General features: G+C 52.8%; 1 protein-coding gene across 1 annotated transcript; it reads left to right on the top strand.

The window, feature by feature from the left end:
* The first annotated feature begins 14,950 nt into the window (after positions 1–14,950).
* On the top strand, positions 14,951–16,650 carry DRD5 (dopamine receptor D5). Its single transcript, XM_036110534.2, has one exon. It carries the CDS (start codon positions 14,951–14,953, stop codon positions 16,373–16,375), a length of 1,425 nt encoding a protein of 474 aa, XP_035966427.2. The 3' UTR covers positions 16,376–16,650.
* Positions 16,651–17,879: the final 1,229 nt, after the last annotated feature.

A 17,879-nucleotide genomic window follows, 5' to 3' on the forward strand; every position in this document is an offset into this window, starting at 1 on the left:
TAATTGCTGTTCATTTCTGGCACCTCAGTACCTATCAGTACACACACACACACACACACACACACACACACACACACGAATGAGATTGTTTTAATATGTACTGAATTTGCATATAACTAGCTTCTTTTTCTCTTAATATACCAGCGTGTTTCTGAACTATTTTAGTATCCCCATGGCATGGATTCTCACACTTTAGCATGTGTAAGAATCATCTGGAGGATCCTATTAGGTTTCCTGCCTTCCCAGCCAGAAGTTCAGGTTCTGTTGGGCTGGAGTGGGGCTCAGGATGCTTCAATAAGCATCTCAGGTGATGCCAACTCCCTTCCGGAAACATCTCCTCGGGAGTCCATGGACCCCAAGTCAAGACTCCTGAACGACATTCCTTGACATTCCTTCTGCAATATGACCTTGGCCAACTTCAAAGTACATTCCGTGGAGGGATGTAGCATTCCTTATTTAGTCAGACCCTGATGTTCAACATTTAGAGACATTTGATAGTTTCTTTTTTCTTCTTCTTTTCTTTTTGTAATTATAAATGACGCTGTAGCAAGCATGTTCATGGCTAAGTCTTTTCATGTGTTGATAAACTACCCTGCACAAGATGACTGCATACGAACGCCCATTTATCCAGAGGACCCCATTTTGGCTGGCGTTAATTTCCCCCTGTTCTGAGCACATTAGTACAGCCCTAGGGCCTCCGCTTATGTGGTTAGGGCTCTGCCAAGGAGATAAAGGGAATCACAGCAACGCTGGGAATGACTGACTCAGGTGTGGGGGTTTCAGGGTGGCCACGGGGCGCCAGCAGAGCTGGGAAAAGTCAACACAGTCTTGCTGGGCTTAGAACTCCTGAGGAGGGATCTTAAAGATGGATCATCTCCTGGCCCTAAACAAGTAGAGCCTGCAGCCTCAGGGATGGCTCTTACAGCCAGCCAGCTTCGACCCACAGGTAGTCAAGCATCCTGACTCAGCCAGCTTAGGCAGCAAGGGGAATTTATTACCCTAATACCAACGCCACTCACAGATGAGGAACCAGAGTGTGCAGTCAACAAGGCTCACACCCTCAGGGCTAGACTAAGAAAAACGCAAATTAACACAGTAATGAGATGCCATTTCCCATTCGTCCGAGAGGCAAGGGTTGGCCCAATGTGAGGGAAAGGGAAGGCACACACATTGCTGGTAGGAGGGTAAATTGGTAACAGCCAAATGGGAGAACGGCTGGTGATAATCGAGTAAGGCTGCAGGCACGCATTCCTTGAGACCGGGCAATTCCCCTCCTCGGAGTGAGCGCCAGAGATGCCCTCACTTGTATGTGCAAGGAGACGTGTTCAGAAACGTCCATTGCAGGAGTGCTTGTCATTGGGAAGAATTAAAAACAGCTGAAATGTCCATCAGTTAGGAGAATGAATGGATAAACTATGGCCTAATCCCTAAAACGGAATATTACACAGCAGTGAAAAATGAGCGGGTTGGAACTACACGCAACAACACGAGTCATCCCTCAAGACAACGCTGTATCGACAATTAAGTGTCATGATGGTATAATTGGCATGATTCCATTAATGTAACATTTAAAAACAGGCAACGCAATCTGATATTTCTGGGATACATTTGTAGTGAAGTTACAAACACATGTGAAGAAAGAATCCACCCCGAGTTCAGTGTAGTGGCCCCCTGTGGGCTGGGGAGCAGGCAGGAGGCAGGACCGGGGTGGGGACAGACAGCGGAGTGTGTGCTGTGTCTGCAGTGCTTGGTTTCTCCGGTAAAGTGACCTGTACAGAGGCATTCGTTTATATGCCTGAGATATTAATAACAACATGTGAAAGAAGGAGAAAAGAAAGTCAGCGTAAGGAAGATCAACTTAGAGTCATCAGAGAAGGTGAGTTTCCAACATTCATCCACTGTCGTTGGGAGGAGGGTGTCAAAGCCACCTTGTCTGGTCCCCTCCGCAGGTAGATCCCCCAGGTGGGGTAGCTCAATGCCGTGAGCTGTCAAGATCCGCCAACCCTCACCCCTTGGATAGATCCCCCAACCCTCACCCCTTGGATGATTCTGTGCTCATCAGGAAACTCAACATCGATCTGCCTTCCCGTATAGCTCTTCACTGTGGGGAGTGATGCCCTAGGCGCTCAGGGTATCAGGAGAATCCCTTTCTCTCCTGTTGCAGCCTTGTACGGGTGCATGTCAGCTCGAGCTCATTCATCCCTGGCCCCCACCAAGCCAGGATTTCAACTCACGTTCTGTGGATACCCTGGCTCTTGGTGAGGCCGAGTGGCAAGGCAAGAACTTTGGAGCTGGACACGCAGGGTCACCCCCAGCCCCCGTGGTGCCAGGCAAGCATTAGAAAATGTACCCCTTCCACAAGACATTTTGCAAACTCTGGAACTAAACGCCACCAGCACCTGCTGGTCACCTGTGCCCGGAGGTCAGATCAGATTCCTTTGTCCACACGAACACGTGTCAGGAGCCTCTGTGCCCCGTAACCCTGGCAGCCCACAGTGCACCTCTGGGATCTCTCTATGAGGCCGCCGCCTGGTTAGTGAGCGATATTATTACTCTATTTGAGTGGAGGGAACCTTCGGGCATGCTAGGGAGCATACAGGGCTAGCAAGTTGTAGCAGTGGACTATTATGCCCTTTAAAAACCCATCGCCTTTTCCTATTAGCCATATAGTCTTAAAAAGAAAGCCAATTTGGTAAAAAAAAAAAAAATATCCGTCAAACAATTGCTTGAGGATATGTGCACAGAACAATCCATCAGCTGACAGAATATTTCCTTTTTTACCCAGTTATAAATTGCGACACTTGGCTTAAAATGGTGAAGGACGGAAGCTACTGGGAAGCAGCGGGTTCTTCCGCTCCGATGTGAGCTGGCTGTGGAAGAGCACGACCAGCAGGGGGCGCCAGTGCCTTTCCTCTGAGTCCTCACCTGTGCTTTCAGGGCAACGTCGGGGGAGATCTGGCCGGCAGATCTCAGCAGCAGCCTCAAGGGGACCCAACAGGGGATGGGTGCAAAGTGCCCCGTCGGTGCCCCATCCACAGCTTTGGACTCCCGTAGTGTGCGTCGGGGGTGGCTGTCCTCACTCCCAGGTGAGGGCTGGGAGGATTCTGGGTTCTCCTGGGGATGCTGAGAACTAGAGTTTCAACAAGGGTGTTCCTTCCCCCTGCCCCCCCACCTCCCGCTCCCCTGGGCCATCCTTGTCCCCATCAAGAGCCTTTGGGGAACATGGTTGTGGGGTGTTCCCATGCGAGGAGAGTCCCCCAGATAGGGCGGGTGGAACATGGTCAGGGAGGAGGCTGGGGCAGTGGGCGGGGAGGACACTTTCACGGGGTCTGATGGGGAACGGACAGTAACATTAGCTCCTCAGAACAGACCCAGGGGACCATGGGGAGGGGACGGGAGAAGGATGAGGGCAGTGTTTTGATGCTCAAAAGGAGAATTGTGGTATGCTGTTTCAGCCACATTAAAAACCAGACATTGGGGAGGGTATGTGCTGTGGTGAGCGCTGTGAATTGTGTAAGACTGTTGAATCACAGATCTGTACCTCTGAAACAAATAATTCATTATATGTTAAAAAAAAAAGAAGAAGATAGCAGGAAGGGAAAAATGAAGGGGGGGATATCGGAGGGGGAGACGAACCATGAGAGACTATGGATTCTGAGAAACAAACTGAGGGTTCTGGGGGTGGGGATGCGTTAGCCCGGTGATGGGTATTAAAGAGGGCACATATTGAATGGAGCACGGGTGTTATACGCAATGAATCATGGAACACTACATCAAAACTAATGATGTAATGTATGGTGACTAACATAACATAATAAAATTAAGTTTAAAAAAAACCACCATCACAGTTTACATCAGAAATGTAAATTAAATCAAGTCACCTGCTTACCCTTCATTGGCTTCCTGTTGCTTTTAGAAGAAAGTACAAACTCCTGACTATGGTCTGCGGGGATCTTCACGATCTGGCCTCTGCTACTTCGTCTTCTTCTTACACCAATCCCCTCCTCTGTCCCCCTCCCCCAGGCATCCCCACCCGCGGCCACGGCTGGAGCCACATACAGCTCCCTTCACTGCCTTGGATCCCGCAGACTCGGCTCCTCAGGACCTTTGCACGTGCTAATCTCTCTCTCCACAGAGTGCTTCTCTGGCTCCTTGAACTGGATCAGCCTCTTTTCATCCCTCAGGCTGTGTGTAGAGGCCCCTCCACTGTGAGGGGTGCCCTGGTCATCTATCTAAACAGATCCCCCATGACGCTTCACCTTGGCCCCTTTACCATTAGTCCTTCACTTATTCGTTTGTGCTTACCCGTGCTGGACTCCACCGTCTGTCTCATGAGGGTAGAGGCTCAGCCTCCTTCTCCCTCAGGCCTCACCACAGGGGTGGCCCCCCTCACAACCCAGACTATCGCAGGGTGTGGGGAAGTCCCTGGAACACGGCGGGCGCTCGAGACTGGTGTGTTTCCATGGATAGTTTTTATTTTTATTTTTTATTTATTTTAAAGATTTTATTTATTTATTTGACAGAGAGAGAGAGACACACACAGTGAGAGAGGGAACACAAGCAGGGGGAGTGGGAGAGGGAGAAGCAGGCTTCCCGCGGAGCAGGGAGCCCGATGCGGGGCTCGATCCCAGGACCCTGGGATCATGACCTGAGCCGAAGGCAGATGCTTAAGGACTGAACCACGCCGGTGTCCCTCCATGAATAGTTTTTAAGGGCTTGGCAGAGATTCCCCGCTGGCTTCTAGTACAACCTCCGGGTCCCTCTTTGCCTTTAAGGCACAAGGTGGCGCTCTAGGCCTGGTCCAGAAGAGCCCTGAGTTAGGAGGCGCTCCCCGCTCCCCTCGGCTTGTTCTGGCCCCTGGAGGGAGCCGAGGGACCACCTCTGGGGAAGCTTACAGGTGCCTTCTGCCCTCCTCCTTGGAAGGGAGGAACCACTGGGGTGGGAAGTCTCTCTGACAACCGCAAGTGCTGCTTAGGTAGCTCTGGCAGATGTTTCCGGAACACCAGTTTTGGATGATTGGTCTAAGCCAAACATAATAAGCCCGCTCCCCACTCGGCTGGAGGCTGGTATGGAGCGGGGCATGTGAATGGTTCTAGGCCAGGAGTCGGCAACCTACCCTCTGTGAGCTAAGAATGGCTTTTACATCTTGCAAGGTGGTTAAAAAAAAAAACAAACACCTGCACAAAAAGATTATGTGGCAGAGACGTGGCTCTTAAATATCTACTCCCTGGCCCTTTGCAGAAAAAGTTGGCAGAGCCCCGGTCTTGACAACGAGAGGGAAGGGGGTCTCTGCTGGATGGTTCTGGAAGGACTGTGATCCCTGTTTAGAGAGCGATGAGGAAGAGGTCTGCCCTTCCCCCCGCCTGAAGTGGTTGTGGGAGGAGGTGGGGCCTGGAGCTGCAGCGGCCCTTGGGTTGTGGTGGAGGGGCGAGCCTGAGAGGGGCGGGGTGCGCAGCACGTACCCCCGCCCCCCGATCCATCCAGGGAACGCCCGGGAATCACAGGTGTCCCCGCTTCCACGGCGGTCAGTCCTTCACCCGCCCCACCTGGCGGACGAGCGCATTGCCCACGCACTGAACAGGACTGAGCCCCACAGAGCAGCAGGGCGGGGGAGGGAGGGCAGCTGTGCCCGGCGGGTCGCAGAGCAGGAGTGTGGCTCTGGGACGAATGGGGGAGGGCACGCCTTCCGCGACTGGGCACAGTCCCCAGAATGCAGCCTCTCCAACAGTGTAAGGTGAGGTGTCATGACGATCGTTAAGGGCACAGGCCGTCCATGAACCACAGAAACACATGAAGGCTCCGTTCCCGGTGTTCGAATCAGGGGCTCTCTGGCTGCTACGCTGGACGCCGAAAGAAGTCAAGATTCCAGCAAGAGAAGGTGGGATTTTCTGGGGAAGCGTCCTGCAGGTGCACGCAGAGCTGGGGCTGCCCCGGCAACAGGTCCCTGAGGAACGGTGCTTCCGAGGGGTGGGGCAGGGTGCGGGGCAAGGCTTGAGGGCAGGGTGGGTCTCTGCCGCGAGCCACCTTCGTCCCGGGCACCTGGTTTTCTCCTCTGTCAGACATCGGCCATAGAAGTGCACACCTCGAAGAGTCACTGGGTGATGAGCTTGGATGATGTGTGGCAAGCCCACGAGTCTGGCGTGCAGCGAGCTCTGTGAAGGCCACGTGGGTGAGCTCAGGTCTCTGCCTCCAGGATTGTTGCTGAGTGCAGACCAGGTATCTGTCTTCCCACAGGGGTGGTGCTGCTCCAAAAAAACCCTCAGATCGCTGGTGCCCTACATGGCCCGGGGAGCCCCGGGGGAGGACACGCAGTGCCCCCTAAAGATGTCCACGTCCTAATCCCTGGAACCTGTGTGTATATGTCACGTTACGTGGCAAAAGTAACATTGAGGGTGTGATTGAGTCAAGGATCTCGGGATGGGAGATTATTCTGGATTATCTGCGCGAGCCCAAAACATAGTCACAAAGGTCCTTATAAGAGGGAGGTGGGAGGGAACCGGGCTCCAGAGGGGGGCGCAGAGGCTGAGTGATGCAGCCGCAAGCCGAGGAGCACGGCAGCCCCCAGCAGCTGGAAGGAACGAGGCTGGGAATCCCCCCCTTAGGTCTCTGCCGATGCTCTGCTGACACCTTGATTTTAGTCCACTGAGGCTCATTTTGGATGTCTGACTTCCAGAACCGTAAGATAATAAACGTGTGCTGTTTTCAGCCGCTAAGTTTGCGGTGGTTTGCTACAGGGGTCACAGGAAACTCACTCGGTGCCTTTACCCCGTGTTTTGTGCCTCACTCAAGAGCAGAAGATGGAGCAGATGGGAGCCTGGGATTGTCATCGCAGCTGGCCCAGGAAAAGCCGGTGGCCCGGGCACTGCTCAAGCCCGTCCGTGTGTCGGTTTCCCTGTCTGCAGAGGGAGGGGAGGAGTGGCGGGCACAGGGTCCTGGCTTTGATGACCCGCTGCCCTGGGGCTCGTCCCACCACTCTGCTCCCCTGCTCTCGCTCTCCGTGTGCAGCCTCCTCACCCTCTCCTCGGGCAGGGGGTATTGCCGCCCCGCGTCCTCTTGGCTTCTCACTCGGCTCTGCTTGGTGCTCTAGCTCGTGGCCCTGGCTTCTGACTGTCTAGACGCTGCTGGCTCTGGAATGTCCATTTGCAGCCCGACCTCTCAGCTCCCTGCTGGTCATTTCCAACAGCTTAGATGTCCCAGAGGCACTTTAAACTGAATGTGTCTGACCCCAAACTCAAGAGTTCTCAGTCCTCTGGCCAGTTCTCCCTCCTTGTCTTCATCCCCGTGGATGGCTCGGGCATCTGTCTGTCTTGCAAGCCCAATATACAAGGACTGTCTTTACACGGCCCTTGTGCCTCATGTCCAAGCCACGACTACACCTGTCACGTCTGCTCCCAAATCTCCCGGCTCCATGTGCTTCTCCGCACTCCCACCTCCTGCCCACTCTGACGCACCATCATCTCCTCTGGGTCTCCTGAAGCAGACTTCCTGCTCCCTTCCCTAGTGCATCCCGGGCCCCTAGCAGTCTGCCCTCCTCACTGCGGGGAGAGCGGTGTTGGAGAGAGGCAAACATGCTCCTATCCCTCCCCTGCACGACATCCTCCAATGGCTTCTCGTTGCTTGAGATGAAAACCACAATCCTTACCTTGGCCCCCGGGGTCCTGTGTGGTCTTTGCTGCCCACTCTCCAGTCTTTCCTTGTCCTTCACTTTCCCTCTGTGCTCCACCACACTGGTCAGCATCTTCTATTCCCTGGACGTGCCCTGTTCCCTCCTGCCTCAGGGCCTTAGTACCTGCTGCTTCCTCTTCCTTTCACTTGGTTAATTCAACTGCTCTTGTAGATCTCCATCCAAGCAACAGCTTCTCAGGGAAGCTTCTCACTCACCCCGAGACCGGGTCTGCTGTCCTTGTTATGAATGTTCACAACACCAACTAGCTTTCTTTCTTGTGGCTATTGTACCTGTTAATCATATGATTATGTGTGGGATTGTTTGACCACTTACTCTAAGCCTCCTTTTTTTTTTTTTTAAACTTTTTAAAAAAGATTTTTTAAAATCTATTTGAGAGAGGGGGGGAGCAGAGCGAGTGAGAGAGAATATGAGTTGGGGGGAGCAGCAGAGGGAGAGGGAGAAGCAGACTTCCCAGGATCATGACCTGAGCCAAAGGCAGACGCTTAACCGTCTGAGCCATCCGGGTGCCCCTAAGGCCCCCCTTCTTTTTTACCACTTCACTATAAGCCTCAAGAAGGGATAATGCTGTTTTGTTCCCCAACTGTGTCCCCTCTGCCAGTAGAGGAAAAGCTTCCTAATAATTGTTGAATGAACAAACAAACGGATGGATGCTTGATGATCTCTTGAGACAGAAATGGAAACCGGGAGATAGTTTCAATACGGCAGAAAGCTCAGGAAAAAAACCCCCACGTATTTATTTGGTATTTTCCCAGGCAGATTAAACAGTTATTTATGTATTTCCTTCTGGAAAAACCCAAATCAACTCAGTGAGGTTGCCTTTTGCAGCATCCTGTCCTAGCTGAGCTCTGAAGGGGCTTCCATGCTCTGGGCGGAGAGCTGCGAGCGGGGAGTTACGGGATTGCCCAGGAACACACACTACGAGCTCCTGGGGATGGGGACAGAATCCTCCTCTGTACAGTGTCGACCTGAGCAGGAGCTTCACAGATATTAATTATGGCACACACTGTTAACGGCCCTCTCGGCAACAATCCTTCGCTTGCTAAGAAAACCCTGATTTTGGTCGGGGAAGCCAAGTGCCCAGTCTTTGGTGATGAAGCCAAGCATGGGCATTCTGTTTCCCATGACCTGATACTCGAAACTATTTCCAGTCTGCCTTGTAGTTAGGGGCGGTTTACTTCTGGCTAATGAGACCTAAGGTCCTCCTAAGATCTTTTTTGTTGGTGATATGTAAGAGACACATTAAGAAAACTCCCCCTGATATAGCACCCCCCCCCCGTTTTGCTCCTGGAGTTTGAACTTGGTCGTGGTGCCCACGGCTGTAATAGCCATCCTGTGACCATGAGGGTCCAAGGACACAAAGCCACAACACCAAGAAAGGTGGAACGTCAGATGAAAAGAACCTGAGTCCTCAGTTACGTCACTGGGCTTCCGCACCAGCCCCTTACCTGTTCCCTCTGAATTTCCCATTATGTGAGAGGACTAAATGTCTTTATTGCATAAAGCCATGAGTAGGCAGACTTCCCGTTACTCACAGCTGAAAGCACTTCTAATCAATGTCTTTATTTAAATTTTCTTTTATTTTGAAATAATTTCAAACTTGTGGGAGAGTTGTCAGATGACGAACTTTCATACACCCTCCACCAGATTCACCGAGTGTTCTTGACCACATGGCTCTCTCTCTCCTGCCCGGACATTATGGGATATGATATGACACACTCGTCTCTTCCTGAAGCCCTGAAATGTGGTTGTGGGCATCCTGCTCCTCCCCCTCCTGACATTTCAGCTTGCATTCTCCAAGAAGAAGGCGAGTCTAGTGACTGAACTCAGGAAACTTAGGATCGGTGCCATACGGTTGTCTAATGGTCCATTACTGTCAACTGTCAATGGTTTAATTGTCAATAACTGTCTAACATACAGTCCACATGATCATTCTGCCAACTGTCCCAATAACATTCTTCAAAGGATCTCTCCCCGATCCAGTCGGCATGCCTCTGTGTCTCCTTCACTGGGGACAGCTCCTCATCCTCTCTTTGCCTGTTGGGACATCAGTACTTTGAAGAGTTCAGGTCAGTTGTCGACGGTCCCTCTGGGCTTGGCTGCTGATTCCTCAGGGCGCAGGGACACTAGGTAAGGATGCTGTGTGCCCTCAGCGTGTTCCACCACGGGGTACTAGTCATCTGTCTGCCCTATCCCGGTCGTGTTAACTCCGTTCACTAGTTAAGGCAACCCCTTCATGTCGGGGAGGTCGTGTAATTCGACACGCCTTCATTTCCATGACTCCTGTGTCTCTGAGCTGGGAGGGGGCGGAGACCTGGGGGCTGACCCTTGGGCTTGAAGAGGAGGCCTCCAGGTCACCATCAGTGGTCGTGTGCTCGGGGCCACTTTTCCAGCCGCAGGATGGATGCGGACGGCTCATCGCTACCCTTCTGCCCGGGCTCTGCTGAGCCAAGCTGAGCGCACTGGCAAGACTGGCACCTGGGGAGCTCAGGTGTGTCCTGTAACCAAGGACCAAGGCTTTCTGGGTGTAAAACAGAGTTGAGTCTTTTGACAGCAGCTGTGGCAGCAACACCAAAGTCCTGACTGTCGCTCCTATTGATTTTGCCATTTGTCTCAGCGAAGCAAATCCAATAGAAAATAATACCTTCAGAAGAAGGAGAATCAGTGAGTTCAAACAAGAATATTTGCCGACTAGATTAGGGAAACCCCCTTTGTGTTAAAATGTCCTAAGTGAATCCTCTTAGTACAATTTTGCAGGAACCAAATGTAGGGGAGGATCCCTTCCTTGCTGCCATCCTCTGGGGCGGGGCTCTGGCAGGGATGACAAGAGAGGGAGCTCATGGGCTGCCTACTGGCTTAGGGTCCATGCTGACGAGTCTGGCTTCCCAGGCCGATGACAGACTTCTGGAAAACGTGGGACAGAGCCGGGGTGAGAGAAGGCAGCCACTCACTGCTCACACAAAACCATCGTCCCAGTGGACAAATGGCTCCAGGAGCCCTCCCCGTGGAGACAGGAGAGACATGGTCCTATAGCAACCTGGCTGCCCGGTGTCACTCTGCACACATAGTGTCTTATTGATAGAAAATTCTTGTTTCCAAAAATGATGAGAAACACGTTTCTTTTTTTGTATAACAGAGGAAAAACCTTAGAGTTCTGAAAAATCTACCCTTTCACACAGGAAACTCTGTGCCTCTGAGCGTTTGCGCATGCTGTTCCTTCTGTTAGGAATGCCCCTCCACCTGGAATGCTGGTGGATTCCGTGCATCCTCCAGCTTAGGTGTCTTCTCTTCTGCGTGGCCCTTCCCCCTGCTGCCTGCTCCACTGGGCAGACCATCCCCTTGGTCTCAGCCACCGCTGAACCATGTTTGTTCCCTGTGCTAGGAAGGGCCTTTCCAGTTGCAGTTGACCATGGAAGCTCAACTCAGGCACGTGGTAGCCAGAGGGTGATTTATTGGCTTTTGTAGCTGCAAAGACTGGGGTACGAATGGATCTAGAGGTGCAGAGATGTAATTTTCTCCTCCTCGCCCTATCTCTTTTTCCTCTTCCTCTCCTCCTTCCTTCTCTTCTTCCTCCTCCCCTCTTCTCCCCCTCCTTCTCCCCTCCCTCTCCTTTCTCTCTCCCCCTTCCCCCACCCTTCCCCTCCGATGTCATGACTGCTGCATTATAAGCCGACCCAGGGGTCTGCTGGAGCGCAGACACCTGCTCAGTCCAGACGGCTCTGGCTTGTATATAAGTCCTCAGCAAAGCCCTGTTGAATGAATGAATGGGTCGATGGAATTCAGGGAGTCAGAACTACCTGAACACAGATGCAAAACTGTGTGCGTGGTGCATGTGTGTGCGCCTCTGGGGGTGAGCTGTCTGTCCGTGACGGTCACGGTGTTGGGCACAGAGCCCTCTTTCCCCCACTCTCCCATCAGTAAAGATTTGCCAAGTACCCACTCATTGGCCTGGGGAGATCCGACCTGAATAAGACCCAGTTCCTTGATTTCAGAAGTTCAGAGTCTAGAGAGCCAGTAGTCACGTAAATGGCTGGTAATAATTCAGCATCATAACTGCTGCAGTGGGAGCTGACATGGGGTCTGCGGGAGCACGGGGCCCCTCTCAGCCCAGAAGCCAGGAGGGCTTCCTGGAGAGGGGCTGCTTAGGTGAGCTGAGAGAGGAGGGGAATGTACCGACGTGCTCGAGCGCTCCATGCAACTTGGAAAGCCATGACCCATGCGGTCCAGGCTCTCAGCTGTGCTGTGTGTCAGAGAGAATCCCCAAATTCAAATAGTTTTCTTGCATTTCTCAAGTTCTGTGAAGGCAACAGGCAATCCCTCTCTGAAATTCCCCCTCGTCTTTCCTTTCCTCTCTCCTTCATGCCCCAGTGCCTCACCTCCTTCACAGTGACTCTTGCAAAACCCCGCCCTGAGCTTTTAGTCCTCTCTGCCACTACCCCCCCCCACCGTTGCCCCACCTTTTCTTTGTGGGCTCTTTGTTTTGAAGACCAGCATAGTCTCTTCCTTCTGGGATGACTCCCTCCTCCTCCAGCCTCTCAGGTCCAATAATGCGTCCACTTTCTGGCTCCATTACAAAAGCCAGGACAGGAGGCTCCTCACAGGGCAGCCCAGGGCAATGAGCTGCACAATTCCAGCCAGAGGGAGAAGGGGGATTCCGAGCTACTCACAGGACATATTTCGGTCTCATCTCCCTTACCTTCTAAACTACTATTATTAACCTGTTTCAAAGAGGAGGAAACCGAGGCTCAGAGAGATCAAGTAACTTGCCCAAGATCCCACAGCTAGCAAATGTCTGCTCTTCCTGCCTGTTCTTTCTTCCTGTCTTCCCTTTGGTCCACAGAACTGTGATTTCAACCCAACGAGGGACTTCTCTAAATATCTTGTCTAGGTCACTCCCCACTGTTACACTTTTCCTTCATAGCACCTGTCACAGTTGTAATTGTACATTTATTTGAATAATTCTTGTATTAAAGGTCTATCTCTAATAACCTCGTAGAGGGGAGGGACACCATAATTTTTAAACTCCCTTGTATTCCCAGTGAAGAAAACAGCATCTAAGATGGAACAGGTGCTCAGTGAGTATTTGCCAAATAAAAGTGTAAGGAATTGAAATTCAAACCTGTCTCCCAAACCCAAGTCCCTTTCCGACATCCTAAGTTGGTGTTCTCCAGGAAGACAAGACAGGGCAGAGGTCATTCCAGGGTGAGGGATTGCCATAGATCCACTAGAGAAATTACAACTAGTGTTTTTTGTTTGCTTGCTTGCGTTTTGTGGTGGTACTGGCTTGAACCCAGGCTGTAGGCGGAGGAGCAGGGGCAGGAGAAGATCTGGAGCAAGGGAAAGATGATTAAAAGCCTTCAAAGAGCTTACCCAAGTCCAAGGATCAGGGATCGCAAGGAGATACTGAGGGTTTTCCCCCTGGGGAATGACACGATCACAGTTACATCTGAGAAAGATTGCTCTGCCTGCCATTGAGTAGAGGGCGGACAGAGGATCAGGACAGAACCTGGAAGCTAGCTGAGTGTTGCCATAAAACAGGGTGGAGAAGACACAGTCCTGGATGGGGTGTCAGTGGAGAGAGGAGCCGACTAGCTCCTAGGAGATGGGGAGAGAGAGGAGGTAAGGATGACTCCCCAGTTTTAGGTGCAGGTCCCTGGACAGATGGTTTTTCCACTTCCATCAGCAGAAAGCACTGAAGGGAGAGAAGATTTGAGGGAGAAGACGCTGGAGAAGGCCAAGCACGCTGAGTCTCCAAAGTTGTCTCCAACAGCTTGCAGGTGTTGGTCCAGGGTGCAGATGGGGACCAGGGTGAATGGGGCAGGTGGGTCTGAGTGGAGAGAGAGATTAAGGAGGGGATGAGAGAGGCCAGTCCCTGTTTTTAGACCTCAGTGCAGGGCGCCTCAGCCAGTTCTCTCCCCAGTTGTCTTCAGCTGAGCTTCACCCAGGCAGAAACTTGACCCTTCAGAAGCGGAACTTGTCTGCTGGAGGGAGGAAGCATATTAAGAGCCTGGGACACTGCTCTCCTCTCCAGGGTTTCCTGCCATTCTTTTCCAAACTTCGGACTTTGGGCCATCAGTTCAAGCCTCAATTTCCACTTTCTGTCAAGCACTGAGATATTAACCCATCTTTCTCAAGGTTATAAAAGAGAAAGACTGAAAATGTCCAGCAGGGAGGAGGCGCCCACCGGCAGGAGGCTCCCTTCTTCCTCCTTGTGTTCTGGGCTCATCCAAAATTATTCCCCAAAGGAAAAATCGCTTAAAGATTGGGGGTGATGGTGGGCAGAAAGACTGTCCCAAGAGGTCAGGTTAAGCCTGAATTTTAGAATGGACAATGGGGGCAGAGGGGGTAGTTTAGGAGAAGTGGTTTCTAGGAGACATGCCTCCTGACGCTTCTCCTAGATGACTGATTTCATTGAACCTTACACCCCCCGGGGGAAGAGTAGGAATCATTAGCCCATTTTGTGGATGAGAAAACCAAGACCCAGTGAAGTTTAAGGCGCTCAAGGTCACACAGCCAGGAATGAAATCCCAGTTGGGTCTGCGAGAAATCCAAGGCTGCCTTCTACCTTACAAAAGCTCTTTCCCAGTCTAGAAGCCAGTGATTTCCCCCATCCCTACCCTACCTCCCCGTTCCCCAAACGTGTTCAGGGCCAGGGCACCGGGGCTGGGTCAGAGACCTCTTGGTCTTCCCGGCGCGTGCTTTTCCTGGCACGGGGCGAGGGTCTGGCAGGCGAGCGCCTCTCGGACCCGCGGATTCGCCCCCGGACTGGGGCGGCGGAGCGCGGAGAGTGAGCGCGCCCGGGTACAGGTGGGGCGGCTGCGCGGGAGACGGGGGAACGCGGAGGCGCGGGGGCGCGGGCCCCGGGCGCTGACGGGGACGGCGACAGCGCGGCACCGCTCGCCCGCCGCCGGCCACTCCCGGCCCCCGCCCCCTCGGTGCCCGCTGGCTCTTCGCTTCTCGGGCTGCGAACCAGACACAGCCGCAGCCTCGGCCGCCCGGCGCGCACCGGCCGGCTTCCTGCCCCCAGCGCCGGCCACTGGGGGGGCGCGACGCGGCCACCGACCCGGAGGCGCTCGAGGAAGCCAGAGGGGTCCCCGCGCACTCGGGGCCCCGGCGCAGCGCACGGTGAGCGCCCCCCGGGGGCTCGGCGTTTCCCTTAACCGCGGGTCCCGGTGCGCCAGCCCCCGGGGGCCGGATGGGGTCACCCGGGGGGCGCAAGGCCGGAGTTGGGACCGCGCGCAGCCCGCCCCTGCCGCCGAGCCGGACATGCTGCCGCCGGGGCGCAACGGCACCGCGGAGCGCGCGCGGTTCGGGCAGCAGCAGCGGGCGCAGCGGGGCGCCGCGGGGGGCGCGGGGGGGGCGGCGCCGCTGGGGCCCGCGCAGGTGGTCACGGCCGGCCTCCTGACCCTGCTCGTCGTCTGGACCCTGCTGGGCAACGTGCTGGTGTGCGCGGCCATCGTGCGCAGCCGCCACTTGCGCGCCAAGATGACCAACGTCTTCATCGTGTCTCAGGCGGTGTCCGACCTCTTCGTGGCGCTGCTGGTCATGCCCTGGAAGGCGGTCGCTGAGGTGGCCGGTTACTGGCCCTTTGGGGCCTTCTGCGACATCTGGGTGGCCTTCGACATCATGTGCTCCACCGCCTCCATCCTGAACCTGTGCGTCATCAGCGTGGACCGCTACTGGGCCATCTCCAGGCCCTTCTGCTATGAGCGCAAGATGACCCAGCGCGTGGCGTTGATCATGGTCGGCCTGGCCTGGACCTTGTCCATTCTCATCTCCTTCATCCCAGTTCAACTGCATTGGCACAGGGACAAGGCAGGCTCCTGGGGCGGGGTGGAACCGCCACCCAGCCTGGCCAACGGGACGCCCTGGGAGGAAGCGGGGGAGCCAGAGGCGAGGGCCGAAAACTGTGACTCCAGCCTGAACCGAACTTACGCAATCTCCTCTTCGCTCATCAGCTTCTACATCCCCGTGGCCATCATGATCGTGACCTACACGCGCATCTACCGCATCGCCCAGGTGCAGATCCGCAGGATTTCCTCCCTGGAGAGGGCCGCGGAGCACGCGCAGAGCTGCCGCAGCCGCGCGGCCTGTGCCCCTGCCACCAGCCTGCGGACATCCATCAAGAAGGAGACCAAGGTCCTCAAGACCCTGTCGGTGATCATGGGGGTCTTTGTGTGCTGCTGGCTGCCCTTCTTCATCCTTAACTGCATGGTCCCCTTCTGCAGCGGGCGCCCCGAGGGTCCTCGGGCTGGCTTCCCCTGCGTCAGCGAGACCACCTTCGACGTCTTCGTCTGGTTCGGCTGGGCCAACTCCTCGCTCAACCCCGTCATCTACGCCTTCAACGCTGACTTCCGGAAGGTGTTTGCGCAGCTGCTGGGGTGCGGCAACCTCTGCTCCCGCACCCGGGTGGAGACAGTGAACATCAGCAATGAGCTCATCTCCTACAACCAGGACACCGTCTTCCACAAGGAGATTGCAGCTGCCTACATCCATATGATCCCCAATGCCGTGACCCCGGGGGACGGGGAGGGGGACAAGGAGGAAGAGAGCCCTTTCGATCGTAGGTCCCAGATCTCTCAGACGTCCCCAGATGGTGACCCTGTGGCCGAGTCTGTCTGGGAGCTGGACTGCGAAGGGGAGATATCATTAGGCAAAATAACGCCTTTCACCCCAAATGGATTCCATTAAACTGCATAAGAAGCGCCCCTCCTGGATCTACATAGCTGCGCAGACATTAACAAGCATGCAGAATACACACTCACCAGTACACTTCCAGTGCTGCTCAGTGGATCACATTTTCTGTGTCTGTGTAGTAGCCCACGGGCTGAGAAACCTCACCAGACTGATTTGCTTTTGAAAGAGCCGGCAGAAGCGTTTGGCATAAACTCAGTCAAATATACCCCAGCCTAGCAGAAATGGACCAATGGTCCAGTTAGAGAAGAGAAGGTGGTGTTTGGTTCTAAAAAAAAAAAAAAAACAATAGTAGCTGGTCTTTAAAAAATATACTCTCTGCTCCCTTTTAAACAAATGAATTGATCACTGACTTATTTTTGTTTGATTGATTTTTAGACAACAGGTTCTATGTGTGTGTGTAGTGTTGCAGGGGGTGTGTGTGGCTTTCGTGTATCTTACTTCCTGTGGTCTGTGTTAATGCAGTTTCTGCTCTCTGTGTGTGTCTTCACGACAGCTGAGGAACTCTTTCTGATTTGTTCTGGTGTCTAATAAACACAGATTATGTGCATGATGGGGTGATTATCTTTGCTTTGCCAGATTGGTTTTCAGAATAGTTCCTGGAGAAACCATGAGAGCATCCCTAAAATCAGGGAAGATTTTGGCTTGGTCTGGAAGCTTCTTTATTTTATCTTTGCAGACAGGTTGGTCTTATAGGAACATACAGGAGCAAGGACCGTGAAGAGATTCCAATTCCTCAGGTTTTTTGTTTTAATTTTTTTGTTGTTGTTGTTTTGTTTTAGATACACACATCTCAAGTCTGTGCTGAAAGCCAGCTTCAGTGCCATGGCATCAAATAGGGACTTCTATGCCCTGGAATTCTAATATTTTTTTCTCATTTGGAATCTCCTTTTTAAAAAATAACATAAAATAATTCTCCCAGGTCCTAGACAGATGCTATCAGTTCATTGAAAAGATCATACAGCGCAATAGCTGAATCTTTCTCAATCTCAAATCTGTAGTGTTTTAGACTTATGTGGCTTTTGATCCACATTTCTGAAAGGCTCAGAAATGTGTGAGCTGATAAGCTTTAAAAAAACAAATCTCATTTTTAAATAGGCATTTTCATCTGTAGGCACCAAGAAATGAGAGAACGCGTTTTAACGAAAATATAGGAGCCAGAGATGATATTTGAATGAACTTGAAATGGGAAAATCTATTGGTTGAGGTGTTCAACAAAAAAAGAGCCCAAGGAATTTCAATCTTTTTGTTCCTCTCTGCAGACTGCACAGGGAAGAGGAGCGTTTTATTCTAGAGCCATTCCAATTGAGAGCATGTTATTACCACTAGATCTAAATGTGAGCATTGTTAATGGAAGCAAATGAAATCTGAATATGTAATTTCTTATAAATCCCTACTTGGAAGCAGGCTTATCAAGGACAGTTCAATCAATTTTGGTCTCTTTAGGGATAATTTTATTGTCAGTCTGCTGAGCAACCACGTCTTGTTCACTGCAAAATGT

The sequence above is a fragment of the Halichoerus grypus genome, chromosome 3, assembly GCF_964656455.1.
Source record: "Halichoerus grypus chromosome 3, mHalGry1.hap1.1, whole genome shotgun sequence".
Lineage (NCBI taxonomy): Eukaryota > Metazoa > Chordata > Mammalia > Carnivora > Phocidae > Halichoerus > Halichoerus grypus.

What these genes read in the sequence shown, in the direction of transcription:
- DRD5 (XM_036110534.2), top strand. Translation starts at nt 14,951, where the DNA reads ATGCTGCCGCCGGGGCGCAACGGCACCGCGGAGCGCGCGCGGTTCGGG.